Source organism: Budorcas taxicolor, chromosome 14 (genome assembly GCF_023091745.1).
Source record: "Budorcas taxicolor isolate Tak-1 chromosome 14, Takin1.1, whole genome shotgun sequence".
In the NCBI taxonomy this organism is placed as follows: Eukaryota; Metazoa; Chordata; class Mammalia; order Artiodactyla; family Bovidae; genus Budorcas; species Budorcas taxicolor.
The window spans coordinates 16,207,892-16,226,231 of NC_068923.1; the positions used below are offsets into that span (position 1 = coordinate 16,207,892).

The 18,340-nt window shown below is 51.0% G+C and overlaps 1 protein-coding gene across 2 annotated transcripts in view; it reads right to left on the reverse strand.

The window, feature by feature from the left end:
* The window catches only part of DENND3 (DENN domain containing 3), a 51,812-nt gene extending 35,058 nt beyond the window's left edge, over positions 1-16,754 (reverse strand). For both annotated transcript variants that reach the window (XM_052651603.1, XM_052651602.1), the window contains exons 1-7: positions 16,653-16,754; positions 9,510-9,789; positions 8,889-9,004; positions 6,885-7,027; positions 6,571-6,682; positions 898-1,017; positions 439-657 (exon numbers count right to left, since the gene is read on the reverse strand). In XM_052651603.1, coding sequence (XP_052507563.1) covers positions 439-657; positions 898-1,017; positions 6,571-6,682; positions 6,885-7,027; positions 8,889-9,004; positions 9,510-9,789; positions 16,653-16,754 — 1,092 coding nt within the window. The remainder of the gene's footprint in view (positions 1-438; positions 658-897; positions 1,018-6,570; positions 6,683-6,884; positions 7,028-8,888; positions 9,005-9,509; positions 9,790-16,652) is intronic.
* Positions 16,755-18,340: the final 1,586 nt, after the last annotated feature.

Below are 18,340 nucleotides of genomic sequence, written 5' to 3' on the forward strand. Positions count from 1 at the left end.
GAGCCAGAACCCTGCCAGGAGGAATGGGGGACATTCCTGAGCCAGAACCCTGGCCAGGATGGAGCGGGGACATTCCTGAGCCAGAACCCTGCCAGGAGGCCGCGGCCATGCCCACTTCACAGATGAGGAGACTGAGGCTTAGCAAGGGCCAATAAGCCATTCAGGGTCGCAAAACTAGTACGCAGCAGAGGCGACACTCGAAATCAGTTCCCTCGACTCCGACGCCTGCCCTCGCCTCCCTGAAAACCTGAGAAGTGGTGTCAGATGTGATGCTCGGAGCGCGGGCCCTGAGTACACCCCGAGGGCAAGGAGGGCGCGCCGGTGCCCTGCGTTGGAGCCGCCCCAGTCCTCTGCGCCCCCCTCGCTGCCCAGCAGCTCCCCATGCATCCTCCCAAGGTCGCGTGACTCAGCGCCCTGAATCCAGCAGGGAGTGCTCACCTTGCTGACCTCCTCAAAGTGGTCGAGGTGGCAGCCCATAAGGAAGGAGGTCGGCGCCATGAGGAAGTCCAGCATCTGCCCGGACAGGATGGGCACGAAGGTGTGCTGCCACTGCAGGGGGTGCAGGTAGGCCATGAAGCACTCGGCCACGAGCGTCAGCAGAGCCCAGCTGGACGAGAAGAAGACGATGCGCTGCTCCGTCAGGAGGCAGGTGAGGATCTGGGGGGCAGGCGGGGGACAGCACAAGCCTGAAGCATCGTGAGGGTGCCGCCCGGGAGGCCGGACGTGGGGCAGCTCCCTCCCAGCTCCCCCAGTCTGTTTGCCAGAACCCAGACCACCCTGACCGCAACAGGTGCTCTGCGGTGAAGGTTGGTTTTAAGCAAAAAAGGAAGAACCTCTCTTTGATGTCCCGTTAAGTCAGTTAGCATGAGGTGCTCACAGGTGTGGAGGGACGCATACCTGCAGCACCTTCTCAGGTCTGAAGCACAGCAAGGGCAGGTGAAGGTCCAAGTCGATGAGGGGGCTTTCGGGGTCCGCTCTCGAGGGAAACACGATCTGTAGTGGTTTCATGTTAAATATCTGCAACAACCAGTTTCCATCATTGGCTCAGGGAGCTGCTTCCAGCAGAGGCTGAAACGCACTGAAATTCACCATTTGGGCTCAGAAAGCATCTGAGTTAGAAGACACTTTCGAAGACTCATGCTGTCACCTCCAATGTCACAGAAATAAAACCGTCTAGAGATAAACAGGACTCCCAGGAACATTTCATGACAAACTGAGGACCTAATGTCTTTTGGGAATACCAGACCACCTGACCTGCCTCCTGAGAAATCTGTATGCAGGTCAAGAAGCAACAGTTAGAACTGGACATGGAACAACAGACTGCTTCCAAATAGGAAAAGGAGTACGTCAAGGCTGCATACTGTCACCCTGCTTATTTAACTTATATGCAGAGTACATCTTGAGAAATGCTGGACTGGATGAAACACAAGCTGGAATCAAGATTTCCGGGAGAAATATCAATAACCTCAGATATGCAGATGACACCACCCTTATGACAGAAAGTGAAGAACTAAAGTGTTGGGACCAGCCCAACAACGAACCTACCTCAGGGAGCGGTACCGCAGAAGAATCAGGAAAAATAAGACTCAGAAATAAGGTGGGGATCAGGGGGCTGATGCCACTCGCAGGCAAAAGCCCAGATCCTAATACTGGCATGCTTTTTATTGCTAACATCTACTTCCTTGTAGGTGCTCTAGAGATTTCTGTTTTTTAAAATCTCAGATGGGGATAAAGATATGCAATGCACAGTCCTCAATATCAAACCTTCAGGCCTTTCACGACTCTGTTTAGCCCCTCAGCTAGTGACAAACTTTCTCAGCAACTCCCTCGAGGCTCTGGTCAGGAGAAGAGTCACTGATGGTTTTCCATCAGTCACATCAGTAATTCAACATCTTGTTTTCAAGATGGTTTTCTACGATGTACTTTTCATTGCTCCCAGCCCTTTGCCTGGGGGCTATGAGGAAGTAGTTCTTATTCTTCAAAGAAGCTCTGTTAATTACAGTACAGGCCTATGCATAGCATATTCGCTACACTAAATAGCCTCTTGATGAAAGTGAAAGAGGAGAGTGAAAAAGTTGACTTAAAACTCAACATTCAGAAAACTAAGATCATGGCATCTGGTCCCATCACTTCATGGCAAATAGATGGGGAAACAGTGGAAACAGTGACAAACTATATTTTTGGGGGGCTCCAAATTCACTGCAGATGGTGACTGCAGCCATGAAATTGAGAGACATTTGCTTCTTGGAAGAAAATCTATGACCAACCTAGACAGCATATTACAAAGCAGAGACATTACTTTGCCAACAAAGGTCCATCTAGTCAAAGCTGTGGTTTTTCCAATAGTCACGTATGGGTGTGAAAGTTGGACTATAAAGAAAGCTGAGCGTAGAAGAATTGATGCTTTTGAACTGTGGTGCTGAAGAAGACTCTTGAGAGTCCCTTGTACTACAGGCAGATCCAACCAGTCCATCCTAAAGGAAATCAGTCTTGAATATTCACTGGAAGGACTGATGCCAAAGCTGAAACTCCAACACTTTGGCCACCTGATGTGAAGAACTGACTCATTTGAAAAGACCCTGTTGCTGGGAAAGATTGAAGGTGGGAGGCGAAGGGGATGACAGAGGATGAGATGGTTGGATGGCACCACCAACTCAATGGACATGAGTTTGAGGAAGCTCTGGAGTTGGTGATGGACAGGGAGCTCTGGCTGCAGTCCATGGGGTCCAAAGAGTTTGACATGACTGAGCGACTGAACTGAAACGAATGTCTTTTTTCACCCAGACTCCCTTAAATTCTTTAATTAAACAGCAAATTGTTCATTGACAAAACAAAAATAAACTGCCTCCCAAATATCCAGTTTGATTAGCACAAATTCTTGATCAAGCATGTTCAAACCAATCTTAACCAGTATACATTATTTGTGGTTACTACTTATTATGTATTTGCTTATAGTTTCAATTTAACAAAGTTCCTTGAGAGCGTGCTAAGTCGCTTCAGTCACGTCCGACTCTTTGTGACCCCATGGACTATAGCCCACGAGGCTCCTCTGTTCATGGGATTTCCCAGGTAAGAATACTGGAGTGGGTTGCCAAGCTCTCCTCCAGGGAGTCTTTCCAACCCAGGGATTCAACCTGAGTCTCCTGTGGCTCCTGCACCGCAGGTGAGTTCTTTACCCCTGAGCCACCGGGGACGCCCCAGAGCTCCTTAAAGATACGGAATTCAAAACAATTTTAAGGACACTTTATCTTTCTAAATGATATTATTTTAAAATGACGCTTCAAATTCAAATCCCACATTCACAAGATGCTTATTATGTGTTAAAGGTTGAAGCAGAAGGCAGATGTGAAGGAGGAAGACAGGGTCCCTCTGAAGAGGTGGAGAGCTGGGGACAGCACTGTTAAGCCTGCCCTGGCCTCAGGCACACAGGAGCACTCAGCAAGGGCTCTCACACGGGCAGATGCGGTGTCTGACGCTGGTTTGCAGCGGGTTCTGGAAAACACTGCTTAATCAGCTCCCGCATCAGATGAAACTGACGTCTTAGGTTTCTTCACAACAGTCAACAGCCACAATTCTACAACACGCATTACGACAGACGAAGGCCACCATACCAACTGGGACCCCACAGCTAATTAGATTTGTTAGTGGAGGAGCCTAGGGACGTCTAATCCAAACGTAGCCCACGACAAACCATAAGCCCCAGCACTCAGGCCCTGACTCAGCGCTGCTGGTGATGCTGGAACATCCTTTCGTTCACTCACTGAACAGTGCTCTGCGGGGCAGAGGCCAAGTGCTGGAAATACAGCTCTGAGCACAGCCTCTGAGCTCCTGTGGCCCAGCATCCGATGGGGGAACTGGACGTTTAACAGAAAATAGGCACACTCAAGCCCACACTGCCGCTGTGCTGAGCTCTGCAGGAGAGCAAGAGGCCGTGCTGGACAGTGTGAGAGGGGCTGCTCTGAGACCTGGCACCTGAGCCAGGCCTGAGAGAGTGGCAGGAGCTGGAGGGGCACCAGCACGTGCAAAGGTCCTGTGCAAGGGACGACAGGGGCCCAGTGCGGCCGAACGACAGTGAGCCAGGACTGCCTGGTGCAGACGGAGCCGGATGGTAACACGGGGCAGGCAGGTCTGGGTGGAGGGGCCAGGGAGACACCAGTGGGGAGTCTTAAGTCCAAAAGGAAAGAATAGAGTTTAAGGCTCTCTTTATTCACTGTGCAAAGGACAGACTGAATGCAAGGTCAAGACTGGAAGTGGAGGGCTTTGCCGGTGGTTCAGTGGTTAAGAATCCACCATCAATGGGACATGGGTTCAGTCCCTGGTCTGGGAAGATTCCATATGCCACGGGGCAACTAAAACCCATGCATCACAACTACCAAGCCTGTGCTCTGGAGCCCAGGAGCCACAAGTACCGAGCCTGAGCGCCGTGAGCCCACACTCCACAACAACAGAAGGCCGTGCGTTGCAACTCTGCTGACCACAACTAAAGCCCGCTTGCAGCAACGGAGACCCAGCACAACCAAAGATAGACACATACATAAATAAAAACTTTAAAAAACAAATGGAAGTGGACAGCCCAGTGGTTCCCTAAGTCATGCAGGTGGGAGAAGCTGGTGGCCCAGAACCGCGGGGGCAGTGGAAGCAGGGGAACTGGAAAGAGCTGCTGGAGGTGGACCCAGGTGTGACTGAGAGGGTGGATGTGGGGCAAGGAGGCATCCAGAAGATGCCCGTGAACCTGCCCCAAAACAATTTCCCCAGTAAGCTTTCCCACTCCAAGTGGTAGAAATGTAGGAACAAAGTATTAGTTACTCCAAGAGTCTAAGATACAGAAAACTGGTTTTAAGTACTATTTACACATGACCTATGCTCAGAGGCAGACTACTACAAATTATAGGCAACCCCAACACTGTTCTGAACTCAGGGAGTTTGGTTCACTGCTGTAGCAGGGCCTCAGTGAGCAGGGGTTGAGTTTCTAGAATAAGAACATAAACTATGATTTCACTGCAAGAAAGTACCAGTTATCCACATAGTAATGATGACTGCCTGAAACGGAAATCCAACAAACATTCCCTACAAAGCGTTCTGAGACTGGAAACCAGACAGACAGACATCGTGCCCTGCCTTGAGCCGGGAATGTACTTGGTGGGATGTCCCTCCCAAGCAGACTGCTGGCTTTAGGGTAATACAAAAATGTACATACTTTAATAATTAATAATAATCACCAATATCCTAATAATTTCTCAACTGTCCATAATAATCAAAACATAGAAAAAACAAGATGTATAGGTAAAATCTTCCAGAAGGAACTACCAGAGTGAAATTAACATTTACTATGTACTTCAGGACATTTATTTAACACGTTTGTTTTCAAAAAAAAGGAAGCATACCGCAGTTAAATTAGTTTGGAAATTGTTGACTCAAACAGGTTTCATCACACAACTTAGCAGTCTGGCATGTTACCCAGCAAAAGGGGAATAAGTCTGTCTTTCTTCAGCTTTCCTTAACCTGGAAACCTCCCACCTCAAGAGAGCCAATAACATGTCAACCAGTGTTTCGCAGAACCCGGTTTGGGAACCCTTGTCTATCAATTAAATAACACAAGGGCACTATGAATAACAAAAAAACCAAACCACTTGCTTTTTACTAACTACACTGGACAAGAAAAAACGTCAATAAGTTAAATATAAACCTCATATTTAAGACCAAAAAAAAGGGGGGGCGGATTTGTAATATAAGTAAATTTGATGTGTTTTCTGAATAGCCAGTAATGAATTAACATGTTAACCACCAAAGGGGCCTATTACTAGCTCAATATCTGTTCATCATGAGCCACTCAGCAAAACTCAGGCCTAAATATTTGACTTTAGACTGAAATTTTATTTTTAAGGTTTTAGAAGACAAATGTTCTAATTTACCTCTAGTTTCCTAACCTTTGGACACAAGGCATAAAATGCTTCTGAAAGGAACTTGAGAAGCAAAATTTAAACAAAGCTAGAACTGAAAATCATTTAAAAGAGTTAAGCCATCTCCACTGATGTGGGACCTATATACGATGGACTGCTACTCAGCCATACGAAAGAAGGAAATCATGCGATCTGCAGCAACATGAATGCAACTGGAGACCATCAGAGCCAGCCAGAAACAGAGGGACGAGCACCACACGGCACCAGCTACCCGTGAAACCTAAAATATGACACTAACGAAGCTGTCCGTGACAGACACAGACTCATGGATGCAAGAACAGACTGGTGGATGCGAGAGGGGAGTGACTGGGGAGGGCTGCGGTGGGAGTTTGGGACTATCAGATGCTAACTATCACACACAGAACGGATAAGCAGCATCCAACAGTATAGCACAGAGAACTATATTCAACATCCTATGATAAATCAGAATGGAAAAGAATATACAGAATGTATACGTATATGTCAAACGGAGTCACTTTGCTATATAGCATAAATTAACACGTTGTAAGTCAACTACATGTCAATTAAAAATGAATAAACCATCTTCATCATATTACTTTTACTATTTGCAAAGAAAAAAAAAACAACAAGATAATTCGGATTTCATTACCAAATGGAGTGGTCCAGGGGGCGGGCTGGGTATTAAAGATAGTTTTGCAGCAAAGTCTTTTATGTGATTGTCAACTTCGAAATCTTTACAGAACTTCAGATGAGTCAATAAACTGAAATTGAAAGAAAAATCACATCACAAAATAAATATGAGCATCCAATCATCGTCTTCTGAACTGCTAATCAGAGCTGAAGTCTCTGCTCCAGGAGTTCCAGGACTTCTCACCGCCAGGGGAGTACTCTGGGTGTGGGAGCCCAGAAGTCCGGCTGCCCAGGGTGCAGGCAGGCTTTCTGGGGGGCTGGGTGCAGACTCACCAGGAGAGACAGTCCTTGAGGGCGTTGTAATAGGGGAACCTGGAGACCACGCACACCGCGAAGGGCACGAAGCAGCCGGCCGCGCCCCCGCCTGGCCCCAGCGCCTCCCAGTGCGTCTTGCCATTGTAGAAGCAGTACTCATCCTGGAGAAAAGCAACAGCACCGTCACTTCCCGTCAAATCCCGGCAAGGTCCGGTCTCCAGTTTCAATGGTGCTGGTATCTCCAGACGGAGAGAAGCCTGGACGGGGGCTGGACAGCCGTCTTGCACACATCTGGCCGGTCCCGCCTGCGTCATCGCCTCACAAGAGAGAGCACCAACCTTTCCACCAGCACTGACGGAGCCCGTGGGGAGCTCGCTCTGAGTGAGGCGCTGGGGTTACAGAGACAGTAAGACTGGCCCCTGCCCGGGAGAAGCTGGCTGCCTTCAGTGAAAGGGGTGCACAGTCAGAATACAGTGAGACACAAGAAGGGGGCCCCACTTAGGCAAAAGGCCATATTCAAGAGGGCTGGGAGCCAAGAGGGCATCGTGGACTGAGGAAGGGGCAGGAAAGGCCTCGGCCCATGATGGGGGGATATCCACCAGAAAAGAACACAGCAGAGGGATTCCTAAAGGCATAGCTCTCTGCACAGCTCACAAAGGGCACAATATTGGAGGGCCCACCATGTGTGTGGAGAAAACATAATTCCAAAAGATCCACGCCCTGCAAGGTCCACAGCAGCACTGCTTACAGTAGCCAAGACATGGAAACAAGCTGCGTCCCTCCACAGATGAAAGGATGAAGAAGAGGCGGTGAGTGCACACGGTGGAATATTACTCAGCCATAAGAAAGAATGAAATAATAGCATTCGCAGTAACGTGGATGGACGTAGAGATTATTGCACTAAGCGAAGTAAGCCAGAGAAAGACAAATAGCAAACGACACTGCTTATATGTAGAATCTAAAACGATGCGACAGTGAACTCATTTACAAAACAGAAATAAATTCACAGAAAACAAATTTATGATGACCAAAAGGGTAAAGGGGGAGGGATAAATTGGGATTTGGAGATTAAAATATGTATACTTCTACATGTAAAATAAACAGCAAGGACCTACTGTATAGCACAGGGAACTATATTCCATATCTTATAATAACCTGTAAAGGAAAAGATCTTTAAAAGGTTATGTGTGTGTGTATATATATATATATATATATATATGTATAACTGAATCACTTTGCCACACACTGAAACTAACACAATATTGTAAATCAACTATATTTCAATAAAAAAAATTTTTTTTAACTATGCAAAAAATATCAGGGACCCCTCATCTGGGCCCTAGGGGAGTCTTCTTCAGGGTTGGAAGTAGGCAGCTGATTACCCTGTACTTTACGGTCCGTCATGGTCCCTACAAACTCCCCAAGGCCAGCTGGGTCACACACACCTGCCCTGCCCAGAAAGCACTCCCCAACTGCTTGATGACTGAGTCATCTTCTCAAAACCTAAGCCCAGGCACTGACACACAGGAAAACAGCCCCAGTTCCCTCAGCTGAGGAACGGAGAAGCAGGATGTGTTTTACATACACCATGGAATATCACAGCAGCCGTGAAAAGGAGGGAAGCCCTGGCACCTGCTCCAACACGGGTGAGCTCTGAAGACATCACACTAAGTGGGAAAAAGCCAGATACACAAGGACACGTGTCATACGATTCCACTGACACGAACTGTCCAAGACAGGCAAAGCCACAGAGGTAGAGAGCAGACGAGCAGTGGCCCAGGGCTGGGGGCAGCGGGGACTGGGGAGTGCTGCTAATGAGACCCCACGGCCTTCTGGGGTGATAAACACGTCCTGGAACTAGACGGCGGGGATGGTGGCTCAGCACCACGAACGTACTTAACGCCATTGAACTACACATTTTTTAACGGTTAAAATGGTGATGGCCACGTAGTGTGTATTTCACTGCAAAATAACCCCACTACCTAGACGCAGTTTCAAAAGGAAGTTGTGCAAACCACGTACGTGCAGGGGTCGGTAGTACTGTGCCACCACGCCGTAGGTTCTGTTGCCGCAGACGTCGGTCAGCACCAGAAAGTGGACACAGTCCTCTCTGGGCTCAGAGGCCACACACAAGCCCCCTGTAGGCAGAGAAAAGAAAGAAGGAGCTTCAGTCCAGCCATGTGGGGTCTGCCCTGAGGCCTGGGCTAACCATAAGCGACAGGACACGTCCCCCCAACCCCGTGGTCACATGTGGCTCTTTGACGGCCAGTCATGCTAACTCCTCCGGCCATGCAGCACCTTCCTCGGTGACCGCCCACCAGCAGCAGTGTCTCTGCGGGTGCTCTGTGCTCTGAAGCCTTTGTGAAGGGTCAGGGGGACAGGCCCCCAGGCAGAACCTTCAGGCTGCACCTGGAGTAGAGACTGGGTCCCAAGCCCAGCGGGGAAGGGGTGTCCCTGCCTCTGCAGGTTTTAATCCCGAAGACCAGGAAACCCCATCAATTTCTTGGCAGAGTCTCCAGACAGGCCCTTCTGTCAAGTCCTCTGACCCAAGTTCTCTACAACCAGGGAGAAAGGGAAGCCAGAACAGAAGCCCGCTCATCAGCAGGCACTGGCTCGTGGAGGAAAAGGCCAGCCCATGCATACCTGGGAAGCAGAGCTGCGGCAGAGCGAGCAGGTCCACGCCGTTGGGGATGTTCACGTCCTCAGGGTCCGGGCCTCTAGGGCCGCCAGGGACGCCCTTCCCCAGCTCCACTCTGGGCCTCTCTCTCTTCTTCCGGAAGGAGCGCTTCCTGTTCTTACCCAGCGTCATGGAGTTCACGGCGGTGGGCTGACTGTCCTCCTTCATGACAAAAGGAGGCACGAAGACCGACAGCACCTCCGGATCTAGAGAAGACGGGCCCTTGACTCCCTTCCTCTGGGCAACCTGGGGCAGGCGGAAATGAGAGTCAGCACCGAGGCCCTGCGCTGTCCAGCCCTCATGGGAGCATCCACGGCCTGTCTTCTGGCCTCTCCAGCCCCCAAACCCCAGGCGAGTTCAGCAGCGTGTGCCTGGCTTGTTCCACCAGCAGCTCGAGATGATAAGACCTGCTTTTAGGGATTCTCAGGCCCTCTCTCCGCGAGCGACAGACCCTCTCAGAGCCTGGTTGTTCAGCCGCTGACACAGACACCAAACTGGCCCCTTGGCTCCAAGGCTCCGGCTCCAAGGCTCCAGCACCGCGATAAGAGACCAGAGTTCAGATCCCAGCGCCACGAGAACCACAGCAGATAACTTGGCCCCTCTGAGCTTCCCTTTCAAGAGGTGAGTTCAGGGACTAAGAGAAGGGACCCAGTTCAAGTCTCCTGAGCCCCCTCAGAGACTGGTGCGGAGGGTGAGCCCCGAGAAGGGCTCTGCATCTTATCAGATCCACACAGACACATTTGCTGACACGTGCCTAATGCCTGCTCCTTGGAAGAAAAGCTATGACATAGACAGCATATTAAAAGCAGATATACCATTTTGCTGACAAAGGTCCATACAGTTAAAGCTATGCTTTTTTCCAGTAGTATCCAGGTATGGATGTGGGAGTTAGGCTATAAAGAAGGCTGAGTGCCAAAGAATTGATGCTTTCAAACTGTGGTGCTGGAGAAGACTCTTGAGAGTCCCGTGGACAGCAGGGAAATCAAACCAGTCAATCCTAAAGGAAATAAACCCTGAATGTTCATTGATGCTGAAGCTGAAGCTCTAATACTTTGGCCACCTGATGCGAAGAACTGACTCATTAGAAAAGACCCTGAAGCTGGGAAAGATTGAGGGCAGGAAGAGGGGTCGACAGAGGATGAGATGGTTGGATGGCATCACTGACTCAATGGTCATGAGTTTGGGCAAACTCCAGGAGATAGTGAAGGACAGGGTAGCCTGGCGTGCTGCAGTCCATGGGCTCACAAAGAGTCAGACACGACTTGGCAACTGAACAACAGGACTGCCATGCCAGCCGGGCCACCACGCACGTTGCTTGTGTCACCTCTGACGTAGAGGGACACAAAGGGGAGTGAGGGAGGCCCTGCTGGACACAGAGAGGAGCTGCCTCCTCCCCCGCGTCCACACGGCCACACCAGCATCCACAAAAGGGGCTCTTTTAGCCTCAATTCTTTTCAGCTCTAACTTGGTCCAAGATTTTTTTAAGTTTTATCTTTTCGCTCTTCCCCCAAATAACATAAGGCATCTTCTAACACCTTCCTATCAAACTAAATACCTAATGGAGTTCTTTCTGGTGAGTTATGACTAAACAAACATAGGCGCCAGGTTGATGTCAGATTTTCCAAGGAAGGTATATGAACCTCAGTCTGTGAGTGAGAAGGAGGGGTGCCAAGCCAGCTAAAGACAGACAAGTTTAAAACAGGACTCTCTGGGTATAAAAGGTAGGGAAGGAAAGAGGCAGCCTGGGGCACGGTGGGGAGTGGGTATCCTAAGGCCTTTGAGGAACCCTAGACATGACGTGAGGAAGAACACCACTGTCACCAGGAAAATGTGACCTTGCCTGGCAACCAAGGAACAGCCAGCAACAACATTTCAATAAGAATCAGAGGTGTAACAGGGGACGCCTAGACTTCCAAGGACTTCTATAATGACAGCATTTTCAGTCACTAAATACACTCTAAGCTCAACAAGCTCATTTTCATGAGATGTAATCTGAATTCAGATAAGTTTGTTTATTCTTAGGGGGAAAAGTTAATGACCAGCAGGTCCTTCGTGAGTAGGAACCAAGATCAAACATGGGAAATCCTTATTGTATAATTTAAAATCTTCATGTATGAAAGGAAACCTTGTCTTCACACATTTAAAACCTTCCCTAAAACCTTCCTATCAAACTCCAGCAGTTTGGACCAATCCACTATGAACACGTGCTGGTCTACTGCCTCCTCGTGTGAGATGTTGCATCCACAGAGACTGGGCAGCGCCTCCCCTCAAGGTGCAACAGCTCCTAGCGCAGATCACAGTCCACAGCCAGAGAACAAACAAGCCCTCTCCACACGGCATGAGACAGCTTTTGTTGTCGTTGCTAGAAAAGTGAAAGTGAAAGTCGCTCAGTCGTGTCTGACTCTTTGCAACCCCAGGGACTATACAGTCCATGGAATTTTCCAGGCCAGAATACGGGAGTGGGTTGCCATGCCCCTCTCCAGGGCATCATCCCGACCCAGGGACCGAACCTGCATCCTTACGTCTTGTGCATTGGCAAGCTGGCTCTTTACCGTTAGCACCACCTGGGAAGCCAGACCTAAAAAAAGGTCTTTGTTTCTATTCATTACCACCCTCACTAAGTACTCCACGCAGGGATCCCACAGCGTGTCCCGGGTCAGACAGGCCCCTGCACTGCTTGTGCACCCAGGCAGCAGCCGGCCCACTTCCAAAGCCAGGGAGCCCAAGCTGCTGGTGCCCGAAGTCCTCGGTCACCTCGATACACGCGCCTGTCACAATGCTGTGCTTCTTCCTGCTCTTTGCTCTGCGGGACAGTGCCCAGCTCGTGCCTCAGCCCCCTCCTCACCAGCAACCGCTCCTCTCTCACACTCACTGGAGGGGGCCTCTCCTCACCCTGCAGCCAGGGCCACACGCCCCCTGCAGCCTCACACCTGGCTCATCACCTGCTGGAATGTCACCATTCAGAGTCCACCTCCCCTCTCACAGCACCGCCAGAACATCGCCGCCGACACAGTGGCCCTGTGTCACCCTCAGAAGGGTGGGGCAGGGATGTGCTGCCCTCCTCTTTCTGGGCCCACGGTCAGCACACAGGATGGCCCTGTGGGGGCGCTGCTCATCCAGTCCCTCCCTGGCACTCGTGATCTCTGGAGGCGTGTTCAGTCTGCACGGAAAATTATGCTAAAGCCCATGAACTCTATAACTCCCACTACTTACCTTCAGTCACTGAAAGTGATGTGGCCACAGTGCAGCCAACCTGGTACTTCGCAGTTCATCACCCATCTGTCTGTGTTTTCCCCAAAATGGAAATCCCTATTGTCTCCTCTGATTAGATAAGCAATACAGTCTCATTTTTACAAAATAATAACAATAATATAGAAATAATACTAGGAAGGGAATACCTCCCCCATAATCTCATGACTGTAAAGCAATGTTCTGCATCGCATGGGACACAGGCTGATCATTTCCTAAATGTATAGATGATTTTTTCATAAACGCAATCATCATACTTAAATGACTTCATTGGCCTTTCCCCATGGAACCATACAGTGTGCTGACTCCCCTGTTGACACTTTGCGTTAAGTCTCTCCAGTCCTGTCTGACTCTTTGTGACCCCAAGGCCTGTAGCCTACCAAGCTCCTCTGTCCATGCGCGTCTCCAGGCGAGAACACTGGAGTGGGTTGCCATGCCCTCCTCCAGGGAATCTGCTTGACCCAGGGATCAAACCCACCCCTGTTACGTCTCCTGCACTGGCAGGGGGGGCTCTTTACCACTAGCGCCACCAGGGAAGCTCATGTGGACACTTTAGGGTGTCCCACTGTGGACAGTTTAGCAGTACTTTTGCCCAATCCCCTTCTGACAGACAGCTGGGTTGTTCTCTAGTCTTCATCACGCTAAACAACGGGCAGCTACCTGTACGTGCTTGGGCATCTCTGACTCTATAATTAGACTAAACTCCTGAAAGTGCAACCCTTGACCCCAAAGGGTTCATATTACTCTCTGATACATATTGCAACTGCCCCTCACCCGCCCCACCCCCAGGAGGAAGACTGAGGTCCTTTTTCACAAACTCCACCCAGGGTAGTTTCCTGCTCTGGTCTCCCAGACAAGAACTTACTAAAAAGTAAAAACCACAACACTCTAAATTCGTTAGATGATATAACGGCATTGATTTTCACTATGGGACTGGCTGTCATTTGTGAAATAAAACAGAAATAGATTTTTTTTTTTAATGCTCTAGCAAAGTCCAACACAGTCACCAGTAGCCACATCGGACTACTTAAATTAATTAAAATTAAATGAAATATAAATTTAGTTCCTCAGTGGCACTAGCCACACTTCAAGCAGCCAGTAGCCTCCTGCGGCCAGCTGCCACCACACTGTGTGGTGAAGGTGACCAACACTGATTGCCATCATCCGGAAAGTTCTGTTGGATGGTGCTGCTCTAGAAATTGAAAGCCAGAGGCCTTCCGCTAAAAAAAAAAACCATAAAAATGTGCTTCCATACACAAGATTTATGCCAGCAACCTACACTATGAAAGGGGCTCTGAGCACTTTTCCATCATCCTGTGACGGATTTATGATGGATGCCTTCGCATCTCTGTGTCTAGTCTCCATAGCAACCAAGGAGTGGAGGGAAATGTAACTGACCACAGTAACTCACTAGGGATTGAACTGTATGCTTGCATTCTTTGTCACTAACCTCAATAAAACAAACACCACCCCATCTAAGGAATAAATAAAACCAAAAGTTAGGACACTACACTATCCTAACATCAAGCTGGTTATGTCTCATATCTCTGGGCTTCTGTTTTCATGTGTCACCAAATAGGAATGACTGAATCAGAGACAAATGATGATTTTTAAGAAGTAAAAGCTGAACCTCATTTAAAAGACTTGGAAAACAGTGGAAACAGTGGCAGACTTTATTTTTGGGGGGCTCCAAAATCACTGCAGATGTTGACTGCAGCCATGATATTAAAAGACGCTTACTCCTTGGAAGGAAAGTTATGACCAACCTAGATGGCATATTAAAAAGCAGAGACATTACTTTCCCAGCAAAGGTCCATCTAGTCAAAGCTGTGGTTTTCCAGTAGCCACGTATGGATGTGAGAGTTCGACTATAAGAAAGCTGAGTGCTGAAGAATTGATGCTTTTGAACTGTGGTTTTGGAGAAGACTCTTGAGAGTCCCTTGGACTGCAAGGAGATCCAACCAGTCCATCCTAAAGGAAATCAGTCCTGAATATTCATTGGAAGGACTGATGTTGAAGCTGAAACTCCAATACTCTGGCCACCTGATGTGAAGAGCTGACTCATTTGAAAAGACCCTGATCCTGGGATAAATTGAGGGCAAGAGGAGAAGGGGACGACAGAGGATGAGATGGTTGGATGGAATCACCAACTCAGCGGACATAGGTTGGAGTAAGCTCTCGGAGTTGCTGATGAACAGGGAGGCCTGGCGTGCTGCAGTCCATGGGGTTGCAAAGAGTCAGACATGACTGAGTGACTGAACTGAACTGAAAAGACTTGGACATTCAAAATAATATAACAGCTGAAAATAGAACTGAATGAATGATATGCTATGTTTGGTTACCTGTAACATTAACGTTGGTCTTAGAAGGAGGATGTTACTCCACCCCACAACACTGCTTTTCCTCCTGCTCCTTCAACCACTGTTCCTTCCATCCTCTGCCCAAGCCCTAACAGAAGCAAAGTATAGAAAAGAGGATGAAGACTCAAATGCAGAATGGCCGACTGCCCACTTGCCTTGGGAAATGCTGTAGTCTGTTTAGCTCAGGAAAGTACCACTGTAAATATTCCAGTTGATTCATCCCTTCACATCACAGCAACTAAGAGACAGTGTTGTAATCGCTAGAGACACAAGACAGCCTAACTGCAGAGAAGATCACAACCGAAACCAGGTCATTTCCCGTCAGAAGAAAAAGGGGGGAACACCACTTGGCACTGAGAGGCAGGGAGATGGCTCGACTCAATCCACAAGGGTCAGAGGACACGAGAGACCAAAGAGGGACCCAGACTGAGAGGAGTGGCTGAGAGAGGAGGGAAATGCAGAAATCGTGGAAATTGGCCTTATACTAAAGCCAAGGAGTAGAGACCACTAAGCCATTACCAGACATGCATCAGGATCATTTTACAACATTTAGCGCCTCTGGATAATGTCCATTCAACCCGGCAGCCTTAAATACTCAAATGCCTTTCTCTGCCTTCCCTTAATGTCATCTGGAACCAGAGGAAAGGACCTGCCAGGGTAAGGGCAGCAGGGTCAGGGACTCTGAACACACCGGGCATCACCACTAACAAGAGAGAAATGACAGCGTCACAGGCATCTGGGGCAAGGGAGAGGGTCGCAGACCCACTCCAGAGAGAGCCAGGGCTCCGGAACTAAGAAAAAGTGAAAGCACAGGGAAGAAACAAGGAGAATGTCTCAAGCTGCCGTCCCAGAGAGAGGGATAGGAGCTTGCCACTTCGGCTACCAGGGTGCAGAGCGGAGAACAGGGAGAGGCAGACTGTAAGTGTTTTACAGCGAAAAACAGCTCCTTTCATCGCTTACCACCTAAATGCAAAATACATTAAGGCGGTCCTTAAATCTACCAAAAACATCCTTATGACCTGCCTAGAACAGCCCCGGCACCTAGGAGACACAGAATCTGTGGAATGACTGAAATCACTCAACAGAGGACAAAGATTTGGTCCTGGAGGGCTCGGAAGTGCAGGCGGCCCGGCCGCGTCTCCACCTGGCCCAGATGGGCGTCCTGAGACGGAGAAGCCGAGCGGCCGAAGCGCTTAAGAAGCAGGCCGACGGACGCGCGCGGTCTCCAGCCCGCTCTCCGCGGTGCGCCTGCACCGGGTCCCGCCAGAGCGGTCTTCCGGAAAGAGGGGAGCGGGCGGGAGCCCCTAGCCCGCAGCCGCTCGCGACTCCACCGCGGCTGGGGGGCCGGCCGGCAGCTGCTCCCACACCCGCGGCTGGAGGCGGTCGCCGCGCCGGACCTGGACGCAGCGCCCCTGCCCCGCGGACGCCTGGGGCTCCGTGCGCACAGGCCTGTCGCCGCTGCCCCGCCCCGCCCGCGCCGTGACCGCGCCGCGCCCTCACCTGCTCCTGGCCGCGAAGGCTGTCCCGGGGGGCCCCCAGCAGCGCGCACAGCTCCAGCAGCCCCGAGGGCAGCGCCGGGTGATGCGGCGCGGCCTCCGCCATGGCTGCCCCGCGGCCGCGGCCGACTGGGCACACCGGGCTCGCGCGCCTCGGGCCACCCGGCCCGGACTTCGGGCCGCAACCCCGCCCGCCGCTTTGGCCAGCACCCGCGCGCGCGGCAGCCGGCCGGTCCTCCGACAGCGCTGCCCGCTGGGCGGGGCTCGGGGCGGGGCCAGGTGTGGGGGCGGGGCCCTGAGAGGCGGGGCGGGGAGGTCGGGGCCCATCCGAGAGGGGCGGGGCCTGGAGAGGCGAAGCGAGGAGGCGGGGCCTGTCGGAGAGGGGCGAGGCCTGCGGGGCTGGCCCAGGGCCTGGCGCGCGAGCTCTTCGTTTCCTAAACGGCTCCGCGGGCTCCGGCGCGTGCGCGGCGTCTGCGAGCCCGGCGCCCCAGTCCGTCAGCCTATCCTCTCTCCCAGCGGCCGCCTCCGCTCCCGGGAAACCCGGAAGAGGTGGGCAGGGTCGCCAGGTGGGCTCGGACCAGCTCACGAGCGCCGTGGGTGCGGGAGTCTCCTGCAAGTCCCTGAGCCCAACCCTGGAAGGAGTAAGAGGCCAAGGCCACCTCGTGCCGCCGCCGACTCCAGGAAGCCCTCCTGCAAGCAGGGCCGTGGAGTTGGCCTGCCCGGGCGTTGGATGGCAGGAAAGGCCGGCGAGCCAAGGGCGCCCGGTTAATAACTTTGCCTGCTTAACCTAAGACTGCCCAAATCCGCTATGAGATTGAGTAAAATTCAGCAGGAAAGGGGGCGGGGTGGGCGGTGCTAGAATAGAACCCGGGGAGCGCGGGACTGAGGAGGGTCGGGGGATGGACAGAGTTCTTCCCCTACAAGCAGGCCTGGCTTGTTCCCAGTGGACCGTGAGCCTCCCCAGCCACAGGCTGGGGCCAAGAGGCTGGTTTCGGTGCCTGGCCACTGACACAGAATTGGACACAGGCCCCAGTCCTATTTTTGCCTCCCAGCAGACCTTGGACAGCATCTGTAAAACCGGGTGGGAAATGATGGCAAAGGAACTCTTCTAGTTCTAATTATATATGATTCTTTAAAAAAAAAACAAACCTGAAATGCTTAATAATAATGTCAAACAGTAACGACAAAGCAAGGTCAAAATCAAAATAGGGTTGGGGTGGGGTGGATCTGGAGGCCAAAGGATTCCTTCAACATTTCCAGCCTGGTGAGGCCCCACCAGCTGCAGCCTGACTCACGCGGGATTTGTGTTTCACTGTTAAGTCATCAAAGATCATGAGTCAAATCTGGCGGCTGCCGGACATCCCTGGCCTTCATTGGTAAGCCCTGACCGGTAGTGGCAGCCACTGACTTTAAAAGAAAGACAGATTTTGCTCACACTGGTCTGGCTCTCTCCACTGTGTTGGGGTTGTTGGCGGTCTCGGTGGAGGGCAGAGTGGAGTCTGTCACCTGAGAACTTGCAGTCCTCAGGAGGCTCACAGACGCCGCTGGAGGTGTGCACAGCAGAGTCGCGGGCTTGCAGGGACCTGGGCTGGCGTCTGCCCCAAGTGAGCTGCGTGACAGTCGCTTTCCTCGCCGCCCCAGCCTTGGCTTCCTGTCTGTTCACACGCTGCCCGGTGTGGCCAGGACTCAGGA